Source organism: Schistocerca americana, chromosome 2 (assembly GCF_021461395.2).
Source record: "Schistocerca americana isolate TAMUIC-IGC-003095 chromosome 2, iqSchAmer2.1, whole genome shotgun sequence".
Lineage (NCBI taxonomy): Eukaryota > Metazoa > Arthropoda > Insecta > Orthoptera > Acrididae > Schistocerca > Schistocerca americana.
In genome coordinates this window covers 67,822,739-67,850,494 of record NC_060120.1, presented here as the reverse complement: position 1 = coordinate 67,850,494, position 27,756 = coordinate 67,822,739, and the positions used below count along the sequence as shown (strand labels likewise).

At 45.2% G+C, this 27,756-nt stretch overlaps 1 protein-coding gene across 2 annotated transcripts in view; it reads left to right on the top strand.

Annotated features, from left to right (window-relative positions):
• The window catches only part of LOC124593611 (katanin p80 WD40 repeat-containing subunit B1), a 151,714-nt gene that overhangs the window by 16,230 nt on the left and 107,728 nt on the right, over positions 1-27,756 (top strand). For both annotated transcript variants that reach the window (XM_047131949.1, XM_047131948.1), the window contains exons 6-7: positions 21,605-21,922; positions 24,100-24,224. In XM_047131949.1, the coding sequence (XP_046987905.1) occupies positions 21,605-21,922; positions 24,100-24,224 (443 nt within the window). The remainder of the gene's footprint in view (positions 1-21,604; positions 21,923-24,099; positions 24,225-27,756) is intronic.

Here is a 27,756-nt window from a genome sequence, read left to right as displayed (position 1 = left end):
GTGGTGGATTGTTGTGTCCCCCCAGGGAATGGGTATCTCAGCTTAACTGCCTGGATCACAAGGATGGTAAAATCTCTATTAAAAAGTGGATTGGATGGGCTGTTGTGCAATATTAAGACCCAAAATGATGAGGCCTCATGTGGCTAGGCCTCCTGAGCCATCTCTGACTATCAATAGCAGTAATCATAGTAACAGGCCTCATCCTGTGGTAGATAATGTTTTTGTTCTCATGAAATGCATGCACAGTTCTTTAGAGGAATTGCCACTCTTTTATGTCCATATAGCTCTTGAGAGCCTTGCAGGGAAACTCAAGTTGATCAAGAGGCTGTGGAATGACTCTCTCCTGCTAGAGACTATGAAGGCTTCCTGCGTACTGAAGCTGTTGAATGCCAAGCTTTTTTTGGAGAAACTCCCATCAGTAGTGAGCTGCACACAGGGTTAAATGGCGTTAAAGGTGGTGTTACATGCTGGAACATATGGATATGGATACAAAAGAACAGCAACAAGAATGGGAAAGTGCAAGGGTGACTGAAATTCAAAATGTTGTGAAAAGGGTTGATGGTGAGCTCCAAAAATCAGCATAATTTATTCTGACATGCTGAAGTTGCTGGAGTACATTGGAGCAGGATTCTTCTGCCTTAAGGTTAGACCTTATGTCCTGAATCCAATGTGCTGCTTCAGGTGCAAATGGTTCAATCATACCAATGTGGGTTGCAACGATCGGGCTACATGTGTCAGTGTGGCACATGAATAAGGTTTTCAATGCACTGCCCCATCCAGGTGTGTTAATTGCTCTGAGGCTCATGCGGTTTGGAGCGGGAACCATCCTGTCTTCGCTGAAGAAAAGATGATTCAGGAAATTAAAGTCACCTAATGTGTTTAGTACTCTGATGCGAAGGAGGAATTTAAGTCCACGCAGCCACCAAGCCTTGTTAAGTCTTTTGCCTCAGCTTTAAAGCAACCTTCCAGAAGGTCAGTGTTAGCACCCAGACTGTGACTGTTGAGCAGAGCACACCTATCTACACTTGTAAATGCAGCTGCCAGCCTGTGTTGCTGACCCCACAGCCCAGTCATGCTATTGCTGAAAGTTGCTCCATGTAATAACAGTGTAGATAGCAAGTCCTCACAGTAGACATCGGAAGACATCCACCAAAGTGTTTCTCTTATTTCAGCCTTGCCACCGCCCCCAAAATCCAAGCTGGGAACGAAGGCCAAATCGCCAAAGCGATGTGCTCTGAAGTCATCAGACCATGCGACCTTGTTGCTACCTGATGGATCTGATGATGGTCATACTATAGGCAGTATGGACATTGATGTTTGCATGGGGAACCAGCGAGTCCCTCCCCCCCCCAACCCCTCTCCCACTGCCTCTATTGCCGTCTCGCCACCACAAAGGAATGGGAAGGGGAAAGACTGAGTAGAACCTCACCATTAAAATGGCTTCCACACTGCAGTGGAACATTAATGGGTTCAGAATGCATGGGGAGGAACTGAAACTGCTGTCACAGGAACACCCCTATGCTAGTGTTTGCAGGAAACACATATTAAAGCGTGCTTGTGTTTGCAGGAAACTCATATTAAAGCATCTTATGCACCTGTCCACTCTGTCACAAGAAGGACCTGACTGGGGAAAGGGCCAAGGGATGGGTTGCTATGAGCCGGCTGGAGTGGCCGTGCGGTTCTAGGCGCTTCAGTCCGGAACCGCGTGACCGCTACGGTCGCAGGTTCAAATCCTGCCTCGGGCATGGATGTGTGTGATGTCCTTAGGTTAGTTAGGTTTAAGTAGTTCTAAGTTCTAGGGGACTTATGACCTCAGCAGTTGAGTCCCATAGAGCTCAGAGCCATTTGAACCATGGGTTGCTATGTTTGTCTATAACATGCACCACTCCTCTGCTCTCCTCCCCTGTGCTGACCTACAAACAGTTGCAGTTGAGGTGCATGTGTGTCAGAGGGGTCACTGCTCACTATATATACCTCCGCACAATGCAGTTGACTCTGAGGCTCTAACAAATCTTACAGAACAATGCCCCCCACCATTTCTTCAACTGATAGACTTCAATGCCCATTGTATATTGTGGGGTTTGACCTGTACTTGCCATCACGGCTGGGTTTCGGAGAGCCTCATGATGTCTTGCGAGCTATGCATCCTCAACACAGGCACTTCCACTCATTTCTGTGCTGTTACTGGAACATTCTCCGCCACTGACCTCTCTTTCTGCTCTCCAGCCCTTATGGACTCTGTTAAGATGCGGAAGTCACTGGCGACCTTCATTCCAGTGACCGCTTCCCACTCTGTATTCACCTACTGAATGTAACTCTCACTGAAAACACACAGCCAGGATGGATGATCAGCAGAACCAACTGAATACTGTTTGACCAGCTGGCTATGTTTGTGTGCGTGACAGCATCCAGGAGTGGGTGTTGGGTGGACACATTACACGAGTAATTCACCATGCCACCGACCTCTCCATCCCACAGTCTTCTCAACATCCTAGGAGGCCACCTGTCCCATAGTGCCTTTTGATTAGCGATGGCAAAGACTCGATGCATCGTCAGGGAGAGCAGGAAAAGGTCATGGCAAGTGTTCCTGGACTCTGTCAACCGTTCCACTTGTTCTTCTACAGTATGGGAGGCCATCAGGAGGATATCTGATAAAGGCAGTCGGTTACTTATAGCAGCATTTTTGAATCAGGGGTGTCTCCCAAACAACACTTGGAGACTTTGCATAGATAATGGCAGAGCATTTTGCACTGACTACTGCCGTTGCCAGCTGGGATACATCGTTCTTTCGTTACCATGCCCCCATGGAAAGGGATGAGTTGGACTTCAGGTCTCACAATTCGGAGTCGCATAACTGCCCAGTCTGCATCCGGGAGCTGGATTTGGCTCTGTCTGCGGCTCGTGATACTGCAACCTGCGGTCGTGACCAAATGTGATACTGCTTGCTGCAAAACTTGAAACCACTGTCCAAGGAAATCGTCTTACAATATTTTAAATCAGTATGGCTGACAGGCAACTTATCCAACTCGTGGAGGGAGGTAATTTTGATCCCTCTTCTTAAATCAGGCAAGGAGCGAACATGACCCAGTAGTTACCATAGCATTGCCTGAATGAGCTGTATAGGAAAGACCTTGGAGCAAATGGTTAATCGTCATCTGGTATGGATGTTAGAGACAAGCAACTCATTAGCCTCTCTCAGCGTGGATTCAGGGGATTTCGATCCACTAAATGAAATGAAATGATCGTATGGCATTGTTGGCCGGTAGGCCCCATTCGGGGGAGTTTCGCCACCGTATTGCAAGTTCTTTTTAGGTGACGCCACATCAGCGACTTGCAAATCAATGATGATGAAGGACATACAACACCCGGCCCCCCTGTGTGGTAGGCGGTAATGCTATGGCTACATTACGGAGGCGGGCTTCGATCCACTGTCAACAACCTGATCTTGCTAGAGGCTGCTGTTCAGCAGCCTTTCCTGCATAAACAGCATTGTGCAAGTATATTTTTTGATATCAGTAAGGCATGTGATACTACTTGGAAACATTTTTTTCTAAGACATCTCTACCAATGAGGTTTCTGTGGCTGCCTCCCCATCATTATTTGGTCCTTTTCATCAAAGCACTTTTTTCGGTACTGACTTGGTGATGTGCTGTTGGATATTTTCGAGCAGGAGAATGGTGTTTCTCAGGGCAGTGTTTTAAGTGTTACCCTTGTTGCCACATCCATCAGCAGTATCATGTCCACGTAAAGGAGTCCAGTACAATGCTCCTTATTTGTGGATGATTTTGGAGTTATCTGTTTCTCCCCCAGTATTGCAACAGCACATCATCAGCTACTACATACATTGACAAGGGTGGGGGAGGAGTGGGCTGCAAAGACTGGTTCTTCATTTTCTGCGGAGAAGACAGAGTGTGTGTGTGTGTGTGTGTGTGTGTGTGTGTGTGTGTGTGTGTGTGTGTGTGTGCGCGTTCATTTCAATTGTACGTGTTGTATTTTTAATTTATCTGATTTGAGTATGTGAAACACCATTCTCCCTTTTAAAGACTGCGTAGTTTTTTGGACTCAATTTTGACTCCAAGCTGTTGTTACCACACCTGAAGGACCTGATGGCCAAAGCCCAGAAGGCACTAAACATTTTGAAGTGTGTTAGTCACAGGTCTTGGGGAGCGGAGAGGACACCTCTGTTCCAGTTTTGCAGCGCTCTCTTTCGATCGCAGCTGGACTGTGGATGCACAGTGTGTGGTTCAGTGGGGCCTTCGTACCTGAAAATCATTGACACAGTCCACCATGACAGATCGGGCTGTCCATGGCCGCTGACAGGACCAAGCCCATACACAGTCTCTGTTCTGAGGCTGGTGAGCCATCACTTATCATCTGGCAGGAGTTTCTTGTGGCTCATCAGGTTTGTCAGCTCCTTGTTACTTCCACTTCCTCAGCAAACCACACTGTTACTCATCCAGCTATGGAATGTCACTTTACAAGTCATCCACGGGCAACGAGGCCATTTGGGATCTGTGTGAAATGTATGCTGGAGTCCCTTGTTGTGAGCATGTCAGGGGTTGTAACCGACTGCTGCCATGTTTATTGCAGAATCCCGGAGTAATTTTAGATTTATTGCATGACAGGAGAGATTGCTTCTGTTTTTAATGTGATACTTTTTGACATTTTAAATGAGCATCACAACTATGTACAGCGTTACCACAAGTTCTGGAAATCAGGGAATATCAGGGAATTTAAAATGTTTCAGTGAGATCAGGGAAGTTTGAAAAAAAAAAAAAAAAAGAGAGAGAGGAGGAGGAGGAGGAGGAAAACAAATTGGAAAAATCTCATTTTTGTGTCAGTAGATGAAATGGTTTGTTAAGTGAGATGTCATGCATTGTCACTGGCTGGTCGCAGCTGAGTATGTGTGCTGCTTCCCTATTCCCTCATTCTTACTGCCTCTCCTCTTCCTACCACTCCCCTCAGCTTGCAATCAGTGCTGCCACCACTTATTGCCACTAACCTAGCAGCTGCCAATGAGAGGTAGGGAAGTGTGAGGAGTGGTTTGTTTGGATCTGATTCTCAGAGATTACTGATGCAGCAGCCGGAGACGATGGTCGTGTGTGCATGAATTGTGTCTGAGTGAATGTGTGTGTGCTCTCATTTTCTGACAAAGGCTATGACAGAAAGTTTAGTTGTGAGAGTGTGATTGTCTTTTCTATGAGACTTTCTGCAGCTCAGCGATCATCTTTATGATGAGTTGCTACTTATCCCCATTAGTATTGATTCTCAGTTGCATGGATTGATCACCACAGTCTCATTTCATCAACATGGTATCTGTGACATGTGAATAGGTGGCCACACAAGTGGACTTCCACGATGGGCCAAAACCGCAGGCCATTTCTGCAGCTATCTCTAAGAAATTGGGCCTGCCGATCTGAAGCTCATCATTTCCCACTAATGTGCAAGCCCTGTCCCTCGGATCTAGTCTCACAGATCCGCCTGCTGGCTGGGTCTGTTAGTTTATAGCATAATGCAGCAGATTTTCTTGGTTTATCGAAGGACCTCGGACTGTGGTGCTGCTCGGCAGGTCAGAGGCCTTGGGTGATGGATTTCAGGAATTGTGAGTGTCTCACTGCAAGTCCATTGTACGGTGCAACATTTTACAGACATTTGATACACTCTAGTGCATTTTGGCACTCCAAAAATAATTTATACATTAGAACATCTGGACAGTGAGAAGAAAATTGTGGCAGTTGCTGGCAGTTTGTATACTATGTACTCATATATTACTCAAAACAAAAATCACACAGTGACTAATAACCGACAGTAGCGGACATAGTAGATCCAACATTTTATTGGTGGTCACCTAAAGTGTTGGTTTACACAATTCTTCCCTGCCTTATACATTTGTTTCAAGAGGCCTACTTTTTTCTGAGGTTGTTTCTGAAATCAGTGAAGATATTTTAAAACTGTCTTCCAACTCCAAGGAAATGCTTATTTTTGTTACCAAATGTGTTTCGTTTTATTGAAAAAAAAGAAAAGAAAAAAAACAAGTGGTCTTAATGAAACACATATACCATTTGGCTTTCTTTCTCCATCTAAAAACAGTTCATTACAAAAATGATGTTAATGCTTAAGATTTTTTGCTCATACAGGGGAGAAATAAGGAAGTTCTTACATTTTTTTTGTCAACTTAATGTCTTTACTTATCCTTGGGATCTCAAAATTTGTCAGGGAAAAAATGCTAAAACTTGTTTGGAAATCGAGGAAATATCAGGGAATTTCATGTGGGGAAACTTGTGGCAATCCTGATGTAGTCATCATGGCTGGGCCTAAACAGGGGAGCTCCATTGGTTCCTCTGTCACTTTCCCCAAATTGTGCACTCAAGATTCAGTTGCCTCCAGAGTTCACTATATTTGATGCTGAACTAGCTATGGTATTGAGGGCACTGGAGCAGATGAGATGTGCCATGCCTGCTAAATTCCTAGCCCATACCAACTCCCTGAGTGCTCTTTAGTCTCTGCAAAACTTGTATCGAGCTGATAAAGCAGTTCAGGATTTCCTGGATGCCTTCCTCTGGCTACAAGGACTGTAGAAGGAGGTGTCCTCCTGCAGGAGTGCCAGGACACGTGGGTATTGTGGGAAACAGAAGGGCAGATATAGCAGCCAAGGGGGTGAATCTTAATCCTCAGTTAGTTCAGTGTGCCATCTCCCTGCATGTACTCATCTCGCTGTTGAGCTTCAGAGTCATGCGTCGTTGGGTAGACAAGTGGCTGGAAGTGACTGGTAATAAGCTGTGTCTACTAAATCCCATTATATGGCCCTGTGTGTTTCCTTTTGGCCACAAATAAGGGGTGAGGTCCTGCTTACTTGTCTTCGCATAGGCCACAGCCATCTGATGCAGGGGTTCTTGCTCTGATGACAGGATCCTCCAACATGCGGTGCTTGTGGTGCACAGGTTACTGTGTGCCACATTTTATTGGACTGTGTTTTATTTTCGAGTCAGAGGGCAGCGGCAGATTTGCTGGCAGGTCTGCCCTCTATTTTAAGTGACACTGACGCAAATACAGTTGGAGTATTAAGATTTTGTGACGTGCCCACCTTGTTTCCAAAAATTTTAGGAAGATGTTCTTAATGTGTAACAGAGTGACTGGCTCACATTTTTTTTGTAAGTGGGCAGGCAGTCACATTTCTCAGTGCTTTTCTTTTAGCTCCTCTGTGGTTTTCCTGTTTTGATCCCCGGAATAGCACCTTTCAACCTTCTCCATTGTATAAAGGCCTGTGTGGGTCAATGCGAGTGAGGTGGGAGCGAGTGAATGACTGTCATTTTGTGTGTTTCCTCCTCACTGTGTGACAGAGTTTACATGTTTTATTCACATTTGTATCTTTTAATTTGTGTAAGGGCACTGATAAATCTTGGCGTAGAGTGTGTGTAACTTCCAGACACACACACACACACACACACACACACACACACACACACACACAAACAAGCACATGTCATGCACACATGACCGCTACGTCTGGCAGCTCCAGCTGGAAGAATGTTGTTACATGATTACCGGGGGCATAGACATAATCAACAGGTGACACACATGCTACATTTCAGAACCTGAAAAGAGAGATTTGGTGGAAGCTGAACTCTTCGAGGATTAACAGTTTGCTGACTGGCCACTTAGAAAAATATTGGGCCTAGGAAACTGGCCATTTAAGCCATTATTTAAAGCATTACTGACACATATGTAATTGATGTATCTTCAAGAGTAATACATACTAAAGAAGTGCTAAGCTTCAAGATTAATTTTTCATATTTACTTTATTTCTTAGATAGATTACAGATTTTAAAATTATGTTGACAGAAAGTATAATTATAAGTGTGAGGTGAATTATTGAGCATATCTACCTCATGAGCTGCCAAAATTTCTTGCTCACACAACAAACGTGACATATTTGTAGCAGAATTACAGCAAACTGTGAAACCTTATGAGTACTTGCACAAAATTGGGTTATTTCAATATATTGGCTCAGCCATACATAACAGCAGCTGTTAGATTTGCTGTTGTTTCTTTCAAAATAGTTCTAGGAATTGACAACATAAGGCAGCACCAGTCAAGGGACAGGTAGCAAGATGTCCGTACATTGTTCTCATACAAAGTGAGTCCAGTTTTGAAGCGCTAGGTGGTGCGCATTTTGAGAAAATTGTGTTTGAACCTATAATCGCGTGCAATCTTTTTAACACAGCCCAACATATAGTCAGCTGCAGTCTTTTTAACACAAAGTTGTGGCCTTAGCTCTGCTTGGGCTTGGTCTCCAAAGTGTTTATGGGAAGTTAACCCAGGACAACAGATTGGATGGGGGGAAGGGGGAGAGGGGCGTATCTAAACAATAAGGAAATTATTGGTAAATTTGAAAGCTTGTCTTCCATTCAACCCTTTCATGTACCCTGCCAATTAAAAAAACTTCTGCAGTTTGTAATTTTTGTTGTTATTAATCTAGTTCCATATTCAAAATGTTAGACTTCTATCTTTGATTATCATTACTATACTCTGTTCATCCCCCCTGCGGGTCCGGGGGTAAGACTAGGCCCGTGGTATTCCTGCCTGTCGTAAGAGGCGACTAAAAGGAGTCTCAACTGTTTCGGCCTTTAATGTGATGGTCCCCTAAGGGGTTTGACCACTACCTTTTGAAATTTTCCGTTAGTGCGTACCATTTGGGGAAGGACGTCTTACGTGGTGCATCTTAAATCAATTTTGCCCTAAGATCTGGCACATCCGATATTGTCATGGAGTTGAACTTACACCGAGCGTCTGGCCAAATCAGCTGCAGTGTGTTCCGGGTAGCATACATTCCCTCCATTGTGCACTTCCATCTTTGCCCTCATGGTATACATGGATATTCGACACCCAACATCCAGCATGGTAGCCAGTCCGTTGTGGTGGGGTCGTCATGTACCCTCTTGGTAGTAGCCCCCTGACTACACAGGGATGGCACTGCTGATGCCTGAGCTGCTACCTCCCCACGTACGCCAAGGAATAGATGCCTATCCCTCTGGGGAATCAGGAGTCCCGGCAAAGGTCATCCTGCCAGGTGGTCTTTGCTGTGGCTGGGTGGCGCCCGTGGGGAGAGCCCCTGGTTGGAGTGGGTGGCATCAGGGCGGATGACCCGCAATGAAGCGTGGTACATCATCTCTCGCTGGTGGGCCTCCACCAGCAGTCTCTAAGCGATCGAGGTCTAACCTCAACGGGAAGAAATATCATCCGAGATCATTTCCCTCCGTGGCCACTCCATGGGAGGAACGTATTGCTAAAGAAGGCAGTGGAGATTATTCAACCCCCGGTACCTCGGCTGTATGCGAGTTGATACTGAATCTTTTATGTTGACCAAGCCCCAGTTTTTTGTGGAGCATTTAGAGGACAAGTTCGGGGAGGTGGAGGGCTTGTCCAAAATGCACTCTGGGTCAGTTCTCATCAAAACAGCATCCTCTGCCCAGTCACGGAGGTTGCTCGCTTGCGATAAGTTGGGGATGTTTCCGTTAGCATCACGCCCCATAAGAGTTTAAAGACGCTCCAGGGTATTATATTCCACAGGGATTGTCTTCTGCAGTCGGACGATGAATTGTGCGCCAACCTAGAATGACGAGGTGTTCACTTTGTCCGGCACGTTCATCGGGGTCCGAGGGATAGTCAGGTGGCCACCGGTGCCTTCATTTTGGCCTTCAAGGGTGACGTCTTACCCGAAAAGGTCAAGGTGATGGTTTACCACTGTGATGTGTACTTCCAGCATTACGTGTCAAGATTGTGGATGTCCTTCGCATCCCAATACTCCATGTGCCCCGCCTCCCATCTGTGTTAACTGCGGAGAACACCATTCCCCCTGCTCGTCGGACTGTAGGATATTCCAGAAAGAAAGGAGGATAATGGAATATAAGACCCTGGACCACATGACCTATACCGAGGCTAGGTGGAAATAATAACGGCTACATCCTGTGCCAATGCCATCACGTACAGCTGGCTCTCTGCTGCGTCAGAATCCATCGGCCCCCTTGATTGTGGGGGGCACTTCACTCCCTGTTGCTCCTGCTCCATCTCTTTCAGGAGCAACACCACCCCAACCATCGGGGACATTAGTTCCCACTTCCCAGCCGGAGAAGCGTGAGACTTCTTCGGCTACTCTCGCCAGGAAGGGGTCCCTTGGGGCCCTCCCATCCCAGGCTTTGCCCAGTGCCAAAGCGGACACCCGCAAGTTTCTGAAACAACCACCGGTCGCTGGTCGTAGGGCCTCACGGTTGTCGGCCGTCCCTGAGACTGACCCAGTGAGGCCCTCCCAGCCAGAACCACCAAAGGCACAGCGCGCAAAGTAGTCAAAGAAAAAGGCTCCCAAGAATCCTGACATTGCGGTGGCACCCGTCCCACCACAACCTTCCAACTCTGCATCTGAAGATGAGGTGGAGATTCTGGCGTCCGCTGAGGACCTGGATCTCGCCAGTCCCTCAGACGCGATGGATAGCTGTTGCACAGGTAGTCAGTCGGTGGCAGCAGGGGCACAGGAGGTGTAATCTGCCTCCCCAGTCCCTTCCCGCCTTTCTCAAGCCATGGACAATGTCATCCTCCAGTGGAACTGCGGCGGTTTCTTCCACGATCTTGCTGAGCTCCAACAACTTCTCAGCCTTCACCCTTTCTTCTTAATTGCTCTTCAAGAAACTTGGTTTCCAGCAATGCGAACCCCCGCCCTCCGTGGCTATCGGGGTTATTATAAGAACCGGCAGCTTATGAATGGGTGTCTGGTGGCATCTGCATCTATGTCCTTCATTCTCTTCACCACGAGTCTATCCCTCTACAAACACCTTTAGAGGCTGTCGCTGTTCGGGTGTGGATGCCACAGGCTGTTACTGTCTGCAGTCTCTATCTTCCACCGGCTGAAGATGTTCCGCAGCATGTCCTGGTGGCACTGATAGCCCAATTGCCGCCACCGTCCCTGTTACTGGGCGACTTCAACGCCCATAACTGTGGGGTGGGTCATTGGCAACAGGTCCAGGCGCCACCATTGAGAACATATTGGCACAGGTCGACCTCTCCCTTTTAAATGATGGTGCCTTCTCACATTTCAGTGTGGCACACGGCACGTACTCTGCCACTGACCTTCCGATCTGCAGCCCTATCCTCGTACTATCTGTTCAGTGGAGTGTGCATGATGACCTGTGTGGTAGTGACCACTTTCCGATCTTTCTGTCACTGCCACAGTGTCACTCTTCTGGGCGCCCTTGTAGATGGGCTATGAATAAGGGTGACTGGGACTTGTTCTCCTCCACTGCCACCATTGAGCCTCTTTCTAATGAAGCCATTGATGCGGTGGTTCACTCGGTCACCACCGGCATCGTTACTGCCGCAGAATCTGCCATTCCTCGTTCTTCTGGGTCCCCTCGGCAGAGGACTGTGCCTTGGTGGTCGCTTGCGATTAAAGATTGCAGGCAGGCGCTCCAGCGTCACAAGTGGCATCCATCTTTAGAAAACCTCATCGCCTTTAAACGGCTCCATGCGCAGGCCCGCCACTTCATTCACCAGCACCAGCAGGAGTGCTGAGAACGGTATGTCTCCACCATTGGCCTCCAAATCTCTCCATTGCACGTCTGGGCCAAGATTAGACGCCTCTATGGCTATCGGACCCCTGTCAGCGTCCCTGCGCTGTCACTGAATGGAACAGTTTGTACTGACCCCGACATCATTGCAAACCGCTTAGCAGACCATTTTGCTCTCAGTTCTGCATCTGTGAATTACCCACTGGCCTTCTGCTCCATTAAAGAGCGGTTGGAACATCGGAGCCTTTCATTTCACACGCACCATCCTGAATCCTACAATGTCCCATTCACTGAGTGGGAATTCCACAGTGCCCTAGCCACTTGCCCTGATACAGCTCCCGGGCCAGATCACATCCACTGTCAGATGCTGAAACACCTCTCAGTGGACTGCCAGCGACACCACCTCGACCTTTACAACCATATCTGGGTCGAGGGTGAGTTTCCGTCGCAATGGTGGGAAAGCATTGTTATCCCCGTTTTGAAGCCTGGCAAGAACCCATTGGAGGTGGACAGCTACTGTCCCATTAGCCTCACCAACATTCTTTGCAGGTTGCTCGAACGCATGGTGAGCCGGAGGTTGAGCTGGGTACTCGAGTCTAGGGGCCTTCTGGCTCCGTCTCAGGGTGGTTTCCGTAAAGGCCGCTCTGCCGCTGACAATCTGGTGTGCCTGGAGTCAGCCATCCGTATGGCCTTTGCCTGCTGTCAGCACCTCGTCGCTGTCTTTTTCGACATGCGGAAGGCATACGATACGACGTGGCGCCATTACATCCTCTCTACGCTTCATGGTTGGGGTCTTCGGGGTCCACTGCCGATTATCCTCCGAAATTTTCTGTCGCGTCGTACCTGCCGCATGCAAGTCGCGGCCTCCCATAGTTCCTCCCGAGTTCAGGAGAATGGGGTACCACAGGGGTCTGTCCTAAGTGTCTGCCTGTTTTTAATTGCAATTAACGGGCTCGCTGCAGAGGTGGGAACGTCGGTTTCAGCTTCCTTGTATGCTGACGTCTTCTGCCTCTACTATAGCTCCATTGGCATTGCAGCTGCTGAACGTCAGCTTTCCAGGCACTATCCGTAAGGCGCAGTCTTGGGCTGTAGTGCATGGCTTCCAGTTTTCAGCTGCCAAGACCTGCGTTATGCATTTCTGCCGGCGACGAACAGTTCACCCTGAGCTGCAGCTTTATCTTGCCGGCAAACCTCTTGCTGTTGTGGAGACACATCAATTTTTGGGTGTGGTTTTTGATGCCCAGTTGACTTGGCTCCCACATATTCGGCAGCTTAAACAGATGTGTTGGCGGCGTCTTAATGCTCTGCGATGCTTGAGCCACACCAGCTGGGGCGCCGACCGATCTACCCTCTTACGGCTCTACCAGGCGTAAATTCAGTCCCGTCTGGATTATGGGAGCCTGGCTTATGGTTCAGCATCCCCATCTGCGTTGCGGGTGCTGGACCCAGTCCTTCACAGCGGGATCCGACTTGCCACTGGTGCTTTCCGGACCAGTCCTGTGGACAGCATACTTGTGGAGGCAGGTGTCCCTCCACTGCGGTTACGGCGCCAACGTTTACTGGCCACTTATGCTACGAATGTGAGACCTTAACTTTTCCTGGTGAATTGAATGTTCAAATAACTTACGGGTTTGCTGCCGGGTGACGTCGTCGAACACCGTCGATATTTCGACAGGAGCACACCCTGCCATTCTCAAGGCACAAATGCAAGGAAGAAGAAATGTGCAAGCAAATTTAATACCTCGGTTCACAGAGGAGAAACAAGGAAGACACCACACACAGAACAAGTGTCAACACAAACAAAGATAACCAACATCAGAAATACCGATAGTTACTATTAATCAACAGGTGAGGTAGCACTAATTCTGTCCCTCTGTTTTTTGATGAGAGACAGAGCCGGATTCCAAGCAGCATTTAAACAAAATCCACCATCTCTGTTAATAAGGTTGCTTGATAGTCTGATTTCAACAGCTTCCTTAATAACACTATCCCAATAGCTTGACGTGCAAGCCAGAATCTCCGTGTTGTTGTATTCCGTAGGATGACCGGTGTCAAGGCAATGTTCTGCAATAGCGGATTTGCTCGGCTGTTGTAAGCGTGTGTGACGCTTATGTTCAATACACCGGTCTTCCACAGTCCTGATTGTCTGACCAATATATGACATGCCACAACTGCACGGAATACGATAGACCCCAGCCTTACGCAAACCAAGATAATCTTTTACGGATGCCAACAGGGCCTTAATCTTAGAAGGTGGTCGAAAAACACATTTCACATCATATTTCCGCAAAATACAGCCAGTCCTGTTGGAAATGCTTCCGGCATAAGGCAAAAAGGCCGTAGACTTAGGTGCCACTTCGTTGCTATCGTCACTCACCCATTGCACAGAAGGCTGATGGTGCAATGCACATTTGATCTGCCTCTCATTATAACCATTCTGACGAAAGGTGACTTCGAGATGTGCTAGCTTAGCTGCCAAACTTTCAGGGTCTGAGATAATGTGGGCCCTGCGAACCAAGGTGCGAGGTACTCCTTCACGCTGAGCTGGATGGTGACAGCTATCAACTCGCAGATACAAATCAGTGTGGGTAGGCTTCCTATAAACAGAATGTCCCAACGTACCATCAGTCTTCCTTTTGACCAACACATCAAGGAAGGGAAGGCATCCATTCTTTTCCACCTCCATAGTGAACTGAATATTCGGGTGGATTGAATTCAGATGTTCCAAAAACCGGTTTAAATTCTCACTACCATGAGGCCAAACAACAAAAGTATCGTCTACATATCTGAAAAAACACTCAGGTTTCAAGGTCGCTGACTCCAATGCACGTTCCTCAAAGTCCTCCATAAACAAATTGGCCACAATAGGTAACAACGGGCTTCCCATTGCAACTCCATCACTCTGTTCGTAGTACTGACCATTGAATAAAAAGTAAGTGGAAGTCAGCACGTGTCGAAACAAATTTGTTAACTCTACACCAAACTTAACCTCAATTAAATGCAACGAATCAGAGAGGAACGCGAGTGAAAAGAGAAACCACATCAAAACTGACTAAAATATCAGAGTCATTCAAATGCAATCCCTGCAATCGACATAAGAAATCTGCAGAGTTCTTAATGTTTTGTTCACACCTACCTACTAGTGGGCTCAACAAACTAGCAAGATGTTTAGCTACACGATGTGTCGGAGCACCAATGTTAGAAACAATAGGCCTCAACGGGACAGCCTCTTTATGGACCTTAGGGAGGCCATATAATCTAGGTGGTACAGCACAGTAACAAAAGTTTTGTAGATTAGAGTAGATTCAGGTTTTGTTCCATAGACCCAAAAAGAGAAAATTCTTGTGGGTGTAGAACATGTCAGAAAATACAACATAAAAAAAGATGATTTGAATATAATTCTCATTTCCCTGATATTTTGTCAGGAGACTGTCAAACAGTACCTGGAACAGCTAATATTTACAAAATTAACGCACTGTTAGAATGAAACAAAATTATGCACTACTAATATATTATCATACTCAAAATACCTATCTTGACTGTTGAGTTCAAGTGGTGTCAAATCTGAAAGCTGATCTAACAGTTCCTGTTAAGATATTCATCTATATAGTAGGAGGAGTTGCCTACCAAAAAGTCTTTCAAACTCAGTTTAAACTGTGCTTTATCTGAAATCAAGTTTTTAATAGTTGCTGGCAATTTATTGAAAATGTGTGTTCCTGAATATTGGAACCATTTTTGGACCAAGGTAAGTGATTTTAGGTCATTATGTAGATTGTTCTTATTTCTTGCATTGATACTTGGTGTTGAGCTGTTGGTTGGAAATCAACACACATTATTTACAACAAATATTAGTAAGGAATAAATATACTGAGAACCATTGGTTAGAATACCCAGTTCCTTGAATAGGTTTCTACATGATGTTCTTGATTTTACACCACAAATGAGTCTTATTACAAGCTTTTGCACTCTAAAAACTTATGACTGGTTGATGAGTTACCCCAGAATATGCTCCCATATGACATAATAGAATGAAACCAGGCAAAGTATGCAAGTTTTTTTTTCATATTTATATCTCCTACATCTGATATCATTCACATTGCAAACACGTTTAAGCACTTCGGAAGTTCTGTGGTATACCCTTCCCAACTGAATTTGTTATCAAGTTGTAATCCCAGAAATTTAACTGTTGACCTCTTCTGTTTGCATGTCTTCATGTATTACACACACTGTGAAGGAAATCTCTTACAAGTTCTGAGCAGCATATAGTGGGTCTTTTCAATGTTTATTGACAGTGGATTAGCTTTAAACAATTTATTAATGCCAGTGAAAATTTGATTAGCAGCCATATCTAAGTCTGTACTTGATTTATCTAAAAACAAAGATGCTGTGACTTACCAAACGAAGCGCTGGCAGGTCGATAGACACACAAACTAACACAAACAAACACACAAAATTCAAGCTTTCGCAACAAACTGTTGCCTCATCAGGAAAGAGGGAAGGAGAGGGAAAGACGAAAGGATGTGGGTTTTAAGGGAGAGGGTAAGGAGTCATTCCAATCCCGGGAGTGGAAAGACTTGCCTTAGGGGGGAAAAAAGGACAGGTATACACTCGCGCACGCACACACATGTCCATCCACACATATACAGACACAAGCAGACTTATTTAAAGACAAAGAGTTTGGGCAGAGATGTCAGTCGAGGCGGAAGTGCAGGGGCAAAGATGTTGTTGAATGACAGGTGAGGTATGAGTGGCGGCAACTTGAAATTAGCGGAGATTGAGGCCTGGTGGATAACAGGAAGAGAGGATATATTGAAGAGCAAGTTCCCATCTCCGGAGTTCGGATAGGTTGGTGTTAGTGGGCAGTATCCAGATAACCCGGACGGTGTAACACTGTGCCAAGATGTGCTGGCCGTGCACCAAGGCATGTTTAGCCACAGGGTGATCCTCATTACCAAGAAACACTGTCTGCCTGTGTCCATTCGTGCGAATGGAGAGTTTGTTGCTGGTCATTCCCACATAGAATGCGTCACAGTGTAGGCAGGTCAGTTGGTAAATCACGTGGGTGCTATCACACGTGGCTCTGCCTTTGATTGTGTACACCTTCCGGGTTACAGGACTGGAGTAGGTGGTGGTGGGAGGGTGCATGGGACAGGTTTTACACCGGGGGCGGTTACAAGGGTAGGAGCCAGAGGGTAGGGAAGGTGGTTTGGGGATTTCATAGGGATGAACTAGCAGGTTACGAAGGTTAGATGGACGGCGGAAAGACACTTTTGGTGGAGTGGGGAGGATTTCATGAAGGATGGATCTCATTTCAGGGCAGGATTTGAGGAAGTCTTATCCCTGCTGGAGTGCCCCATTCAGAGTCTGGTCCAGTCCCGGAAAGTATCCTGTCACAAGTGGGGAACTTTTGTGGTTCTTCTGTGGGAGGTTCTGGGTTTGAGGGGATGAGGAAGTGGCTCTGGTTATTTGCTTCTGTACCAGGTCGGGAGGGTAGTTGCGGGATGCGAAAGCTGTTGTCAGGTTGTTGGTGTAATGGTTCAGGGATTCCGGACTGGAGCAGATTTGTTTGCCATGAAGACCTAGGCTGTAGGGAAGGGACCGTTTGATGTGGAATGGGCGGCAGCTGTCATAATGGAGGTACTGTTGCTTGTTGGTGGGTTTGATGTGGACGGACGTGTGAAGCTGGCCATTGGACAGATGGAGGTCAACGTCAAGGAAAGTGGCGTGGGATTTGGAGTAGGACCAGGTGAATCTGATGGAACCAAAGGAGTTGAGGTTGGAGAGGAAATTCTGGAGTTCTTCTTCACTGAGAGTCCAGATCATGAAGATTTCATCAATAAATCTGTACCAAACTTTGGGTTGGCAGACCTGGGTAACCAAGAAGGCTTCCTCTAAGCGACCCATAAATAGGTTGGCGTACGAGGGAGCCATCCTGGTACCCATGCCTGTTCCCTTTAATTGTTGGTATGTCTGGCCTGTGAAGAAGTTGTGGGTCAGGATGAAGCTGGCTAAGGTAATGAGGAAAGAAGTTTTAGGTAGGGTGGCAGGTGATCGGCGTGAAAGGAAGTGCTCCGTCGCAGCAAGGCCCTGGACGTGCGGAATATTTGTGTATAAGGAAATGGCATCAATGGTTACAAGGATGGTTTCCGGGGGTAACAGATTGGGTAAGGATTCCAGGCATTCGAGAAAGTGGTTGGTGTCTTTGATGAAGGATGGGAGACTGCATGTAATGGGTTGAAGGTGTTGATCTACATAGGCAGAGATACGTTCTGTGGGGGCTTGGTAACCAGCTACAATGGGGCGGCCGGGATGATTGGGTTTGTGAATTTTAGGAAGAAGGTAGAAGGTAGGGGTGCGGGGTGTCGGTGGTGTCAGGAGGTTGATGGAGTCAGGTGAAAGTTTTTGCAGGGGGCCTAAGGTTCTGAGGATTTCTTGAAGCTCCGCCTGGACATCAGGAATGGGATTACCTTGGCAAACTTTGTATGTGGTGTTGTCTGAAAGCTGACGCAGTCCCTCGGCCTCATACTCCCTACGATCAAGTACTACGGTCGTGAAACCCTTGCCCGCCGGAAGGATGACGATGGATTGGTCAGCCTTCAGATCACGGATAGCCTGGGCTTCAGCAGTGGTGATGTTGGGAGTAGGATTAAGGTATTTTAAGAAGGATTGAGAGGCAAGGCTGGAAGTCAGAAATTCCTGGAAGGTTTGGAGAGGGTGATTTTGAGGAAGAGGAGGTGGGTCCCGCTGTGATGAAGGACGGATCTGTTCCAGGCAGGGTTCAATTTGGATAGTGTCTTGGGGAGTTGGATCATTAGGAGTAGGATTAGGATCATTTTTCTTCGTGGCAAAGTGATATTTCCAGCAGAGAGTACGATTGTAGGTCAGTAAATCTTTGACGAGGGCTGTTTGGTTGAATCTGGGAGTGGGGCTGAAGGTGAGGCCTTTGGATAGGACAGAGGTTTCGGATTGGGAGAGAGGTTTGGAGGAAAGGTTAACTACTGAATTAGGGTGTTGTGGTTCCAGATTGTGTTGATTGGAATTTTGAGGTTTTGGAGGGAGTGGAGCTGGAAGTGGGAGATTGAGTAGATGGGAGAGACTGGGTTTGTGTGCAATGAGAGGAGGTTGGGGTTTGCTGGAAAGGTTGTGAAGGGTGAGTGAGTTGCCTTTCCGGAGGTGGGAAACCAGGAGATTGGAAAGTTTTTTGAGGTGGAGGGTGGCATGCTGTTCTAATTTGCGGTTGGCCTGTAGGAGGATGCTCTGAACAGCCGGTGTGGATGTGGGAGAGGAAAGATTGAGGACTTTTATTAAGGATAGGAGTTGACGGGTGTGTTCATTGGCTGAGTTGATGTGTAGGTGAAGGATTAGGTGGGTGAGGGCAATGGATTGTTCAGTTTGGAACTGGTATAGGGACTGATGGAAAGAAGGGTTGCAGCCAGAGATGGGAACTTTAAGTGTGAGGCCTTTGGGGGTAATGCCAAATGTCAGACAAGCCTGAGAAAATAGAATATGGGAGCGTAATTTGGCTAGGGCGAAGGCATGTTTTCAGAGGGAATGTAAATAAAACTTAATGGGGTCGTTGTGGGGGTGTTGTGAGGTTGACATGGTATTAGAAGGTGGAAAGTGTAACATGAGACTGATATGAAAATGAAAATAGAAATATATGGGGATAGATAAAGGTGAACTGGAAAGTAACTGGAGATCTGGTGTGAAAAAAGTGCGAAAAAGTGTTGGTTACAGCTGGGCTATGTTGGACTTTGGTTGGTAGACAACGATGTGCACAAAGGTTAGGTGGTTGTGTTGCCGCCAAAACACGTTAAAGGACGGAAAAATTCGGGAAAATTTCGAAAAAACTGCATGTAAATGTATTAAAAGGAGTGGTTTTGTGGTGGCTGATTATGAAAGTGAAGCTAACAATTGTCAGACGAAGAAATAATGACGTTAAAACCTGTGGGAAGGGGCTAAAAATTATCAGTGATGTGGGAAAAACGGAAATGGAAATAAAGCGAAAGTTATTAGAACTAGCCGAAATGGTTGTTTAATAGGTGTAGGGAACTGTTTGTAAACTAGAAACGGTGGATTTTATAGCAGCGGTAGTTGGTTATGGTATGGAAGTGGGTTATGTATTATTGAGTATATATAGGTGGGATAAAATAGTATAGTGGATTACGGTAAAAAGGAGAAGGTGAATACAAAGTGAAACTACTGGCAAAAACAGAAAGAGAAAATAAGACAACAGAAAAGATTTCGAAATGCAACAGTGACAATAACAAACGTAATTGTTGGGTTCAAATTAATGATATGAATATAATACAGGGAAACATTCCACGTGGGAAAAATATATCTAAAAACAAAGATGCTGTGACTTACCAAACGAAGCACTGGCAGGTCGATAGACACACAAACTAACACAAACAAACACACAAAATTCAAGCTTTCGCAACAAACTGTTGCCTCATCAGGAAAGAGGGAAGGAGCGGGAAAGACGAAAAGATGTGGGTTTTAAGGGAGAGGGTAAGGAGTCATTCCAATCCCGGGAGCGGAAAGACCTACCTTAGGGGGAAAAAAGGACAGGTATACACTCGCGCGCGCGCACACACACACACACACACACACACACATATCCATCCACACATATACAGACACAAGCAGACATATTTAAAGACAAAGAGTTTGGGCGGAGATGTCAGTCGAGGCGGAAGTGCATAGGCAAAGATGTTGTTGAATGACAGGTGAAGTATGAGTGGCGGCAACTTGAAATTAGCAGAGATTGAGGCCTGGTGGGTAACGGGAAGAGAGGATATATTGAAGAGCAAGTTCCCATCTCCGGAGTTCGGATAGGTTGGTGTTAGTGGGAAGTATCCAGATAACCCGGACGGTGTAATACTGTGCAAAGATGTGCTGGCCGTGCACCAAGGCATGTTTAGACACAGGGTGATCCTCATTACCAACAAACACTGTCTGCCTGTGTCCATTCATGCGAATGGGCAGTTTGTTGCTGGTCATTCCCACATAGAATGTGTCACAGTGTAGGCAGGTCAGTTGGTAAATCACGTGGGTGCTATCACACGTGGCTCTGCCTTTGATTGTGTACACCTTCCGGGTTACAGGACTGGAGTAGGTGGTGGTGGGAGGGTGCATGGGACAGGTTTTACACCGGGGGCCGTTACAAGGGTAGGAGCCAGAGGGTAGGGAAGGTGGTTTGGGGATTTCATAGTACTTGATTTGCTATTTATTACAATGTTTGTATCATCTGCAAACAAAACAAACTTAGCATCTGGCAGTGTAACAGACTAGAGGTCACTAATGCACATAAGAAAAAGCAACGGACCCTAGGTGGAATCTTGAGAAACACCGCATGTAATTAATTCCCAATAAGATGAAGTCTGATTGCTTACTCCAGGTATTTTGCAATGACACAGTTTAACTAATGAATGAAGTACATTCTCACTGTACATGTAAATAACCTTCCGTATATCAGAACCCTTAAGGAACCCAGACTGTGGCTTGGACAATATATTATTTTCGGTCAGGTGCTTAAGAAGATGCTTGAACACAACCTTTTCAGATGTTATTGAGAAAGCCGGCAAAAGTGAAACTGGTTGATAGTTTGACTGCATCTCTTTATTCCCCTTCCTGTAAAGTGGCTTAACTCCAGCACATTTTAGCCAGTCAGGAAATGTTTCACTGATCAGAGATTGATTACACAGATAACTTTAGACAGAACATGAAGACACTTTGATTAACTTCATTGATATGTTATCATAACCACTAGAATAGAATTTTAAGGATTTTTGGGAGAAGTGTGTGTCATTTCCATTTTACTGAAGTGTGTGTGTGTGTGTGTGTGTGTGTGTGTGTGTGTGTGTGTGTGTGGCAGGCTTTTTTTTATCAGTTGCTTTCAAATAGTTGCAGTGCATTAATGAAATGAAAATGGTTATCATTTGTATTTTGCTTGTGGTATACAGGTATACTGGTTTTAGAGATATAATTGCAGTTTCTCATTATATGGTGATGTGATTTCAGGACACTGTTACTTTCTTTTACAGATGTATTTCCTTTAGTGAAAATGGAGAGTGTCTGTTCGCTGGTTCACAAGAGTCACTCAGAGTTTATGGTTGGGAGCCAACACAAATATTTGATACTGTTCCTATTCCTTGGGGGAAAATCCAGGATATAGCATTAGCCCAGAACCAGTTGATTGGTGCATCAATTAAAATGACAAACGTCATTCTACATATTGTAGACCTCAGTAAGGTGCAACCATTTGGAGGTGAGCCCACTGCATTCCACTCTCCATTTGTGCATGGCCAAACTGTGAGAAAGAGCTTTAGCAGAGACCGACCATTCAATGTAGCAAAAGCAAGGTGAGTGTACAAATTTTGTTGTTTTCAATACGTCGTTGATTGCATGCCATTAGGTACATTCCTGTTGATGGGGTGGTAGTTTAAATTTGCTGCAGTTATAGAAAGTATTTGTAGTGGTTTGTTTTATACTCTGTGTACATTAGGGGTACAGTTTCAGTTACATGACAGCAATTATATGGGCCATAAAACACACATACATACACTTTTATATCCACAAAGCTACTTTTGTCTCCCAGCACTGCAGCTCAAGTAAATGGAGGTTGTAGAAAACAGTAAGAGTTAATGAAAGGTATATACTAGTGAAGTAGGTTATAGTTAAGATATAAGATGTGGAGTGTGCATCTGGTGCAAGGGCAGGTTGGCAGAATGTGGTGCGAACGAGAGAAGGATCATAGGCAGATGGAGGACAGGGGCTGATAGAGATTAGGGGTGGAGCATTTGCAAGAATGGAGAATATTTTACTGGAAGTGGGGGGGGGGGGGGGGCGGCAGGAAATCCGGCTGTGTTGGGCTCTGAAGCTTCCATTGTATTTAGTAGGTTCAAGCCTGTCAATTGCATTTCCTTCATAGTCAGCTGCATGGGCGCCTGTGTGCCCCAGTATTCATTCATGGACTGCTTAGAAAAGGTGCTATATTGTTGTGTATCCAATGCAAAATTTAACACACATACCATGCAATTTGAATTTGCCACCTTACTACACTTGTATAATCATTTGTTTTTTATTTGTTACATATTTGTTCATTCAGTGACTGAAATAAGGAAGTACAACAAGGTTATTTGTAAATTTACATCTCAGCCTTTGGTTTATCAGCTGCTTTTCATGGCAGTATGGTTAGTGAGTGATTTAAAGACTGTTTTGGTATAAAAGATTTTTCCGGCAATTCATTAAAAGATTTTTGCATCACTGCTTTACACTTCTACCACAGTTAACTTTGTAAAGAAAATCTCTGATTGTACTTCTGGAAGTCCCGCATCCCTCTCAGAGAGTAATGTCTCTGAAGAATTCTATTAGCTTCACTTGCACTCCTTAATATTACCAAATTGTGAGTTTCTTACAGAGCGCAACCTGTATTATGTGGGTTAGAGTTCAGTGCACCTCGGGTTCCATTTGCTGGGAGCTAGTCATTTGACAATCATTCAGCTACCATAACCTATATATGCATGCTTCAGCAATCACTGGTGGGCACAGTGAGGAAAAGGTACCCAGAAAAAGTTTAAATCTCACTACTGCCATTGTGTTGGAGGTTTTCTTCAGACTCATTCTCTGTGGACACACTGAACAGCACAGGAAAAATATGAAACTGTTAACAAGGTCAGGACAGACTATTTCCTTCCTTCATGTAAAGATTCTCTAGTTATCAGTCTGGAATGAGGCACAAGGGGTAGTCATAAAGTTGCAATTATCATTTAAAAAAAACCTTAAGTAATGTAATGAATTTCTTGTTTCTCTCCAGTTATGTGCCGCCTGCAGTCTTGGTAAACACTGCAGTCCCTGCACCACATTACCATAGATTGTTGCAAGAGTTGCCGAAACAAATTGCGCATCCCATTGATGAAGTGGAGTCTTTGCAGTAATTTGTTTTAGGCAGCAGCAGTAATATTGCATTGGTATCAGCCCAAACCAGATGGAAGGCTGAAGAATTCATCTGGATTATCTTGACACAGCTGCAATATTTTTGATGCTGCTGAATTACTACATGATATTGCACTTTATGAATGGGATGTGCTATTTTGTTTTAGCTTCTCTACTGGTGTGACATTTGGATTTCATTGTGTATCAAAACTGCACACGTCTACAAATAAACAAACACACAACTAATTCTGACTACCTTTTGGAATCGTTTGTGGGAGAAAAGACAGCTATGGCCACTGTTAAGGCTAACAGCAGCATGGGGTTTTGGTATATTTCTCACAAATTAAGAATAGGTGGAGGGAGCTGAAAAGTGTGACACAGTGGGCAGTTAGGCTTTTTTTTTTCCTCTGATTATTCTTGAGTGACATACAGTAAAGTAGTGAAAAGTAAAGGGAATTTTTTATAATGTGTATTGCCACTTTGTTCCATTGCTTTCCTTGATTTGCACTATATGTACAGTTATACCTTGTGCTGGTCTGGTGTGTTATGTCCTGTTAATAATATGTAATAATGGATAACTACATGTAAACAAATTGCTTTTCAGATTGGATGTGAAAACAATTGAAGAATCAGACAGGTCTGGCACGGATCCAGAGGAGGACGCAACTTCTTTGGCAGACATAAAGAATGTGGCAGATTATGAAAATATTTTCCAACCAAATCGAACTCGTAAGATTTATTTTCTGTTTCTTTATTCACTCTAAGTTCTGTAGCCAGTTTTAACATATGTCATATAAAGTAAGTCATGACAGTTCACTGAAGTTGATGTTTGGCTTCAAGAAATAGTTAAATACTATATAATTAACATGAGGAAGCATGTCTTCAAAAAATAGAAAGCAAGATAAGTGTAAAGGACAGATGTAAGTCTTATTTTGCTATATCAGGATTGTGTCAAAAGGAAAATCTTGACAAAGGACGAATGACATGACACAATGTGACATTTCATTAAAGCTGGATTTTATATGTAGTAAAAAATGGTTCAAATGGCTCTGAGCACTATGGGACTCAACATCTATGGTCATCAGTCCCCTAGAACTTAGAACTACTTAAACCTAACTAACCTAAGGACAGCACACAACACCCAGCCATCACGAGGCAGAGAAAATCCCTGACCCCGCCGGGAATCGAAACCGGGAACCCGGGCGTGGGAAGCGAGAACTCTACCGCACGACCACGAGATGCGGGCACGTAGTAAAACACCCAAGGTACCCTCAATAATTTTTCGAGTACTTTGTGGCAGTGTGAAGCCCCAAGCCATTGCAGTACTTCTTCCATTCCTGTGCTGCAATCTTCTCAGGCTGTATCTTTTCTCAGACTTAGTGTCTAGGACAGATTACCTACTGACAATGTAGCTTGCTTGTAGGACATCGATTATGACTTTTCCCACTTTGTTTTACAACATTTATTTCGGTTAGCTCATTTTCGATCCCCAGATTTGGGACAGTGGTCATCAGGCCAGGTGGCCAGCTCTATAGCTGGTTGGCAGGCATGGGGGGGCCCCTCATTCAGAGTAGATGGCATCATGGTGGAATCAGGTACAATGAAGAGGCCAAAGTTATAAGTTGATGGGTGTGAGGCTTCAGTAATCTCTTCAGACATATCTGAATTCTTTATTGCAGACCATTATGAAGCTAAGAACTTTCCCTCTTTGACCACACCATGGGAGGAAAGCAAAATCAAGCCTACTGTATAAACTTGCTTCCTTCAGTTCTTTGTTTGCACCCAGATGGATCTGGGGGTAATTTATATCTACTAAGCCACAGTTCTTTGTGGAGAATATTGAAAATTAATTTGGAGTAATCCCTTCTCTCAGTAAATTAAAACAGTCCTGAGAGTTACATTCTTGCAAAAATCCCCATAAGAGCCTGAAAACATACAAGGTTTAATTTTACACTGGGACTGTATGCTGCAAACAGATGACGAATTTCACGAGCACTTGGGGAAGCAAGATGTTCATTTCGTATGTTGTGTACCTCGAGCCTGCCGGACAACCACCTTGACACCAGAGCTTTAATCCTCACTTTTGAGTGGGGTATGCTTCTGGAGAAGTTAAAGGTCATAGTTTACCATTGTGAAGTGAACATACATTTCACACCCCCAAAGCAGTGCTCTAAATGCCAACAGTTCAGGGAAATGTCTTCCTGGTATACTAACAACCAGATTTGTGGAGACTTTAGTGGGCGACTTCATGAAAGGTCACCAAATGAGCTACTACCTTTCTGTATCAGTTTTGGAAATGAACAGCCTTCCCAATCCCCAGAATGTGCTAACCTAATTAAGGAATGCAAAATCCATGATTTTAAGGTATCTGATTCCTTCTCATATTTTGAAGTTCAGAAGAAGCGATATTGCTTGTATCCTACCACAGTGGTAATGACTTTTGCTACTTCTGTTGCCCAGTCATTGACAGCATCTTGAATATTTACTTCCTCAATTTGCTCAGTGTCTGTCTCTACTGTCTTGTGATTCCTACATCATCATCTTTTTTTTTTTTTTTGGGGGGGGGGGGGGGGGGGCAGCTCAACTCCCTGCTCTCAACCAGAGAGCTTCCTCCTCCTCCAGTATCTAATGATGACAGGATTTTGTATAGGGAACCTTCTCCCCAGAAATTAACAACCCAGTGGCCCGACACCAGCCAGTGGCTGCAAAAGCCACAACTCTGGGTCCAAGGGCTGCCTGCTCCCTTCAGTTCATAGCCCCACAGTGTACTCCTGACCCTCTAAAGTACGATAAAGTGGAAAAGGAGAAACCTCAGGAGAAGGATCCTCTGGTGACCCTGGATGCACCAAGTCCTCCAACACCACCGAGGCACCAAAAACACCATTGCACACTGAACATACGTTCATCAATGTTGGTTCCCTTTCCCGCCCAGCCCTGGTGACAGACATTGATCCTGGGGTGTGATCCATCATCTTGGCCCTTTCGTGCTTGACCAGGACACCCATAACATGATTCAGTGGAAATGCAATGGATATTACTGTCACCTGCCAGAACAACAACTACTGATGTCCTGTTCTGTGATCTTTGTTGCTATCCAAGAAATGCATTTCATTGGTAACCATTGTGCAACTCTTTGTGCATTTTGTTTTAACTGTACTGTATCTGGTGAGTTCCATATGTTGGTGTATACAGATGTCATCAGTGAGTGAATTTCCAACTGTACCCCTGGGCAAGGCACTTACTTTTGAAATGGTCATTATAATATGATGCCCCTTTTCTCGTACTTTGGGATTTCAGTGGGTAGTGGAAGACACTTTGTCTGACAGGGGCCTTTTTATTGAGCAGCTTCTTTCCAATTTTGATCTGTCTCTCCTCAATGATGGCTCTCCCACCCACTGTAGTACTATGCATGGCACCTATTCAGTTGTTGGCCTTACAGTGTCTTCCCCCTCCCCTCCTCAAAAAAAAATCTCGTTGCTTCACTAAAATGGTTGCTACACAGTGATCTTTGTGACAGTGACCACTTTCCAGTGATGCTGTCACTTTCTAGTTACCACTCAATGGACCAGTTGCCTTGCTGGACTCTCCATAGAGAAAACTGACAGTTGTATACCCTTGCTGTCAACTTCTTCTTGTGTCTGTCAGCGTACATAAATGGGGTTGTGGGTGATGCCTTAGACATGATCACCCTTGCCACTGGAACTGCTATCCCCTTTCTATATGCCTCCTCTACTGGCAGATGGTACCATGGTGGATGAAAAACATTGCAACACCTATTAAGGACATCCCATTTCCTGTGGTGTTTCAAATGGTGTCCTTCTCAAATTGCCCTCCTTACTTTTTATTAAGTGGCTCAGCACAAAATCTCACTAGCCAATTAAAGGCAGTTAGAAGGAATGGTGGAAGCACTACATCACCTCCTTGGGGACGTATACCTCGTTATCCCAAGTCTCGACCAAACTCCTTAGTCTACTGGGCTGCCAAAGACAACAGCTGTCCTGGGTCTCCTCCTCCACAGTTGCATTTCTACCAGTGAGTGAGTTCTTGCCAATCACTTCGTGACCCGTGTTGCTACAGTGTCAAGTGTTCTCTTGTCACCAAGCTACCTTTTTGGAAACCATTCATTTTTACTCATTCACTGTTCCTTTTTTATCTAATGGTATGCTACATGGATTTTAGATAAATTTCCCCCAAAAATATCAAGTACACACAAGTGTTACTTTTGCAGGATAAAGTCATTGATTACCTGAAGTAGACAGGT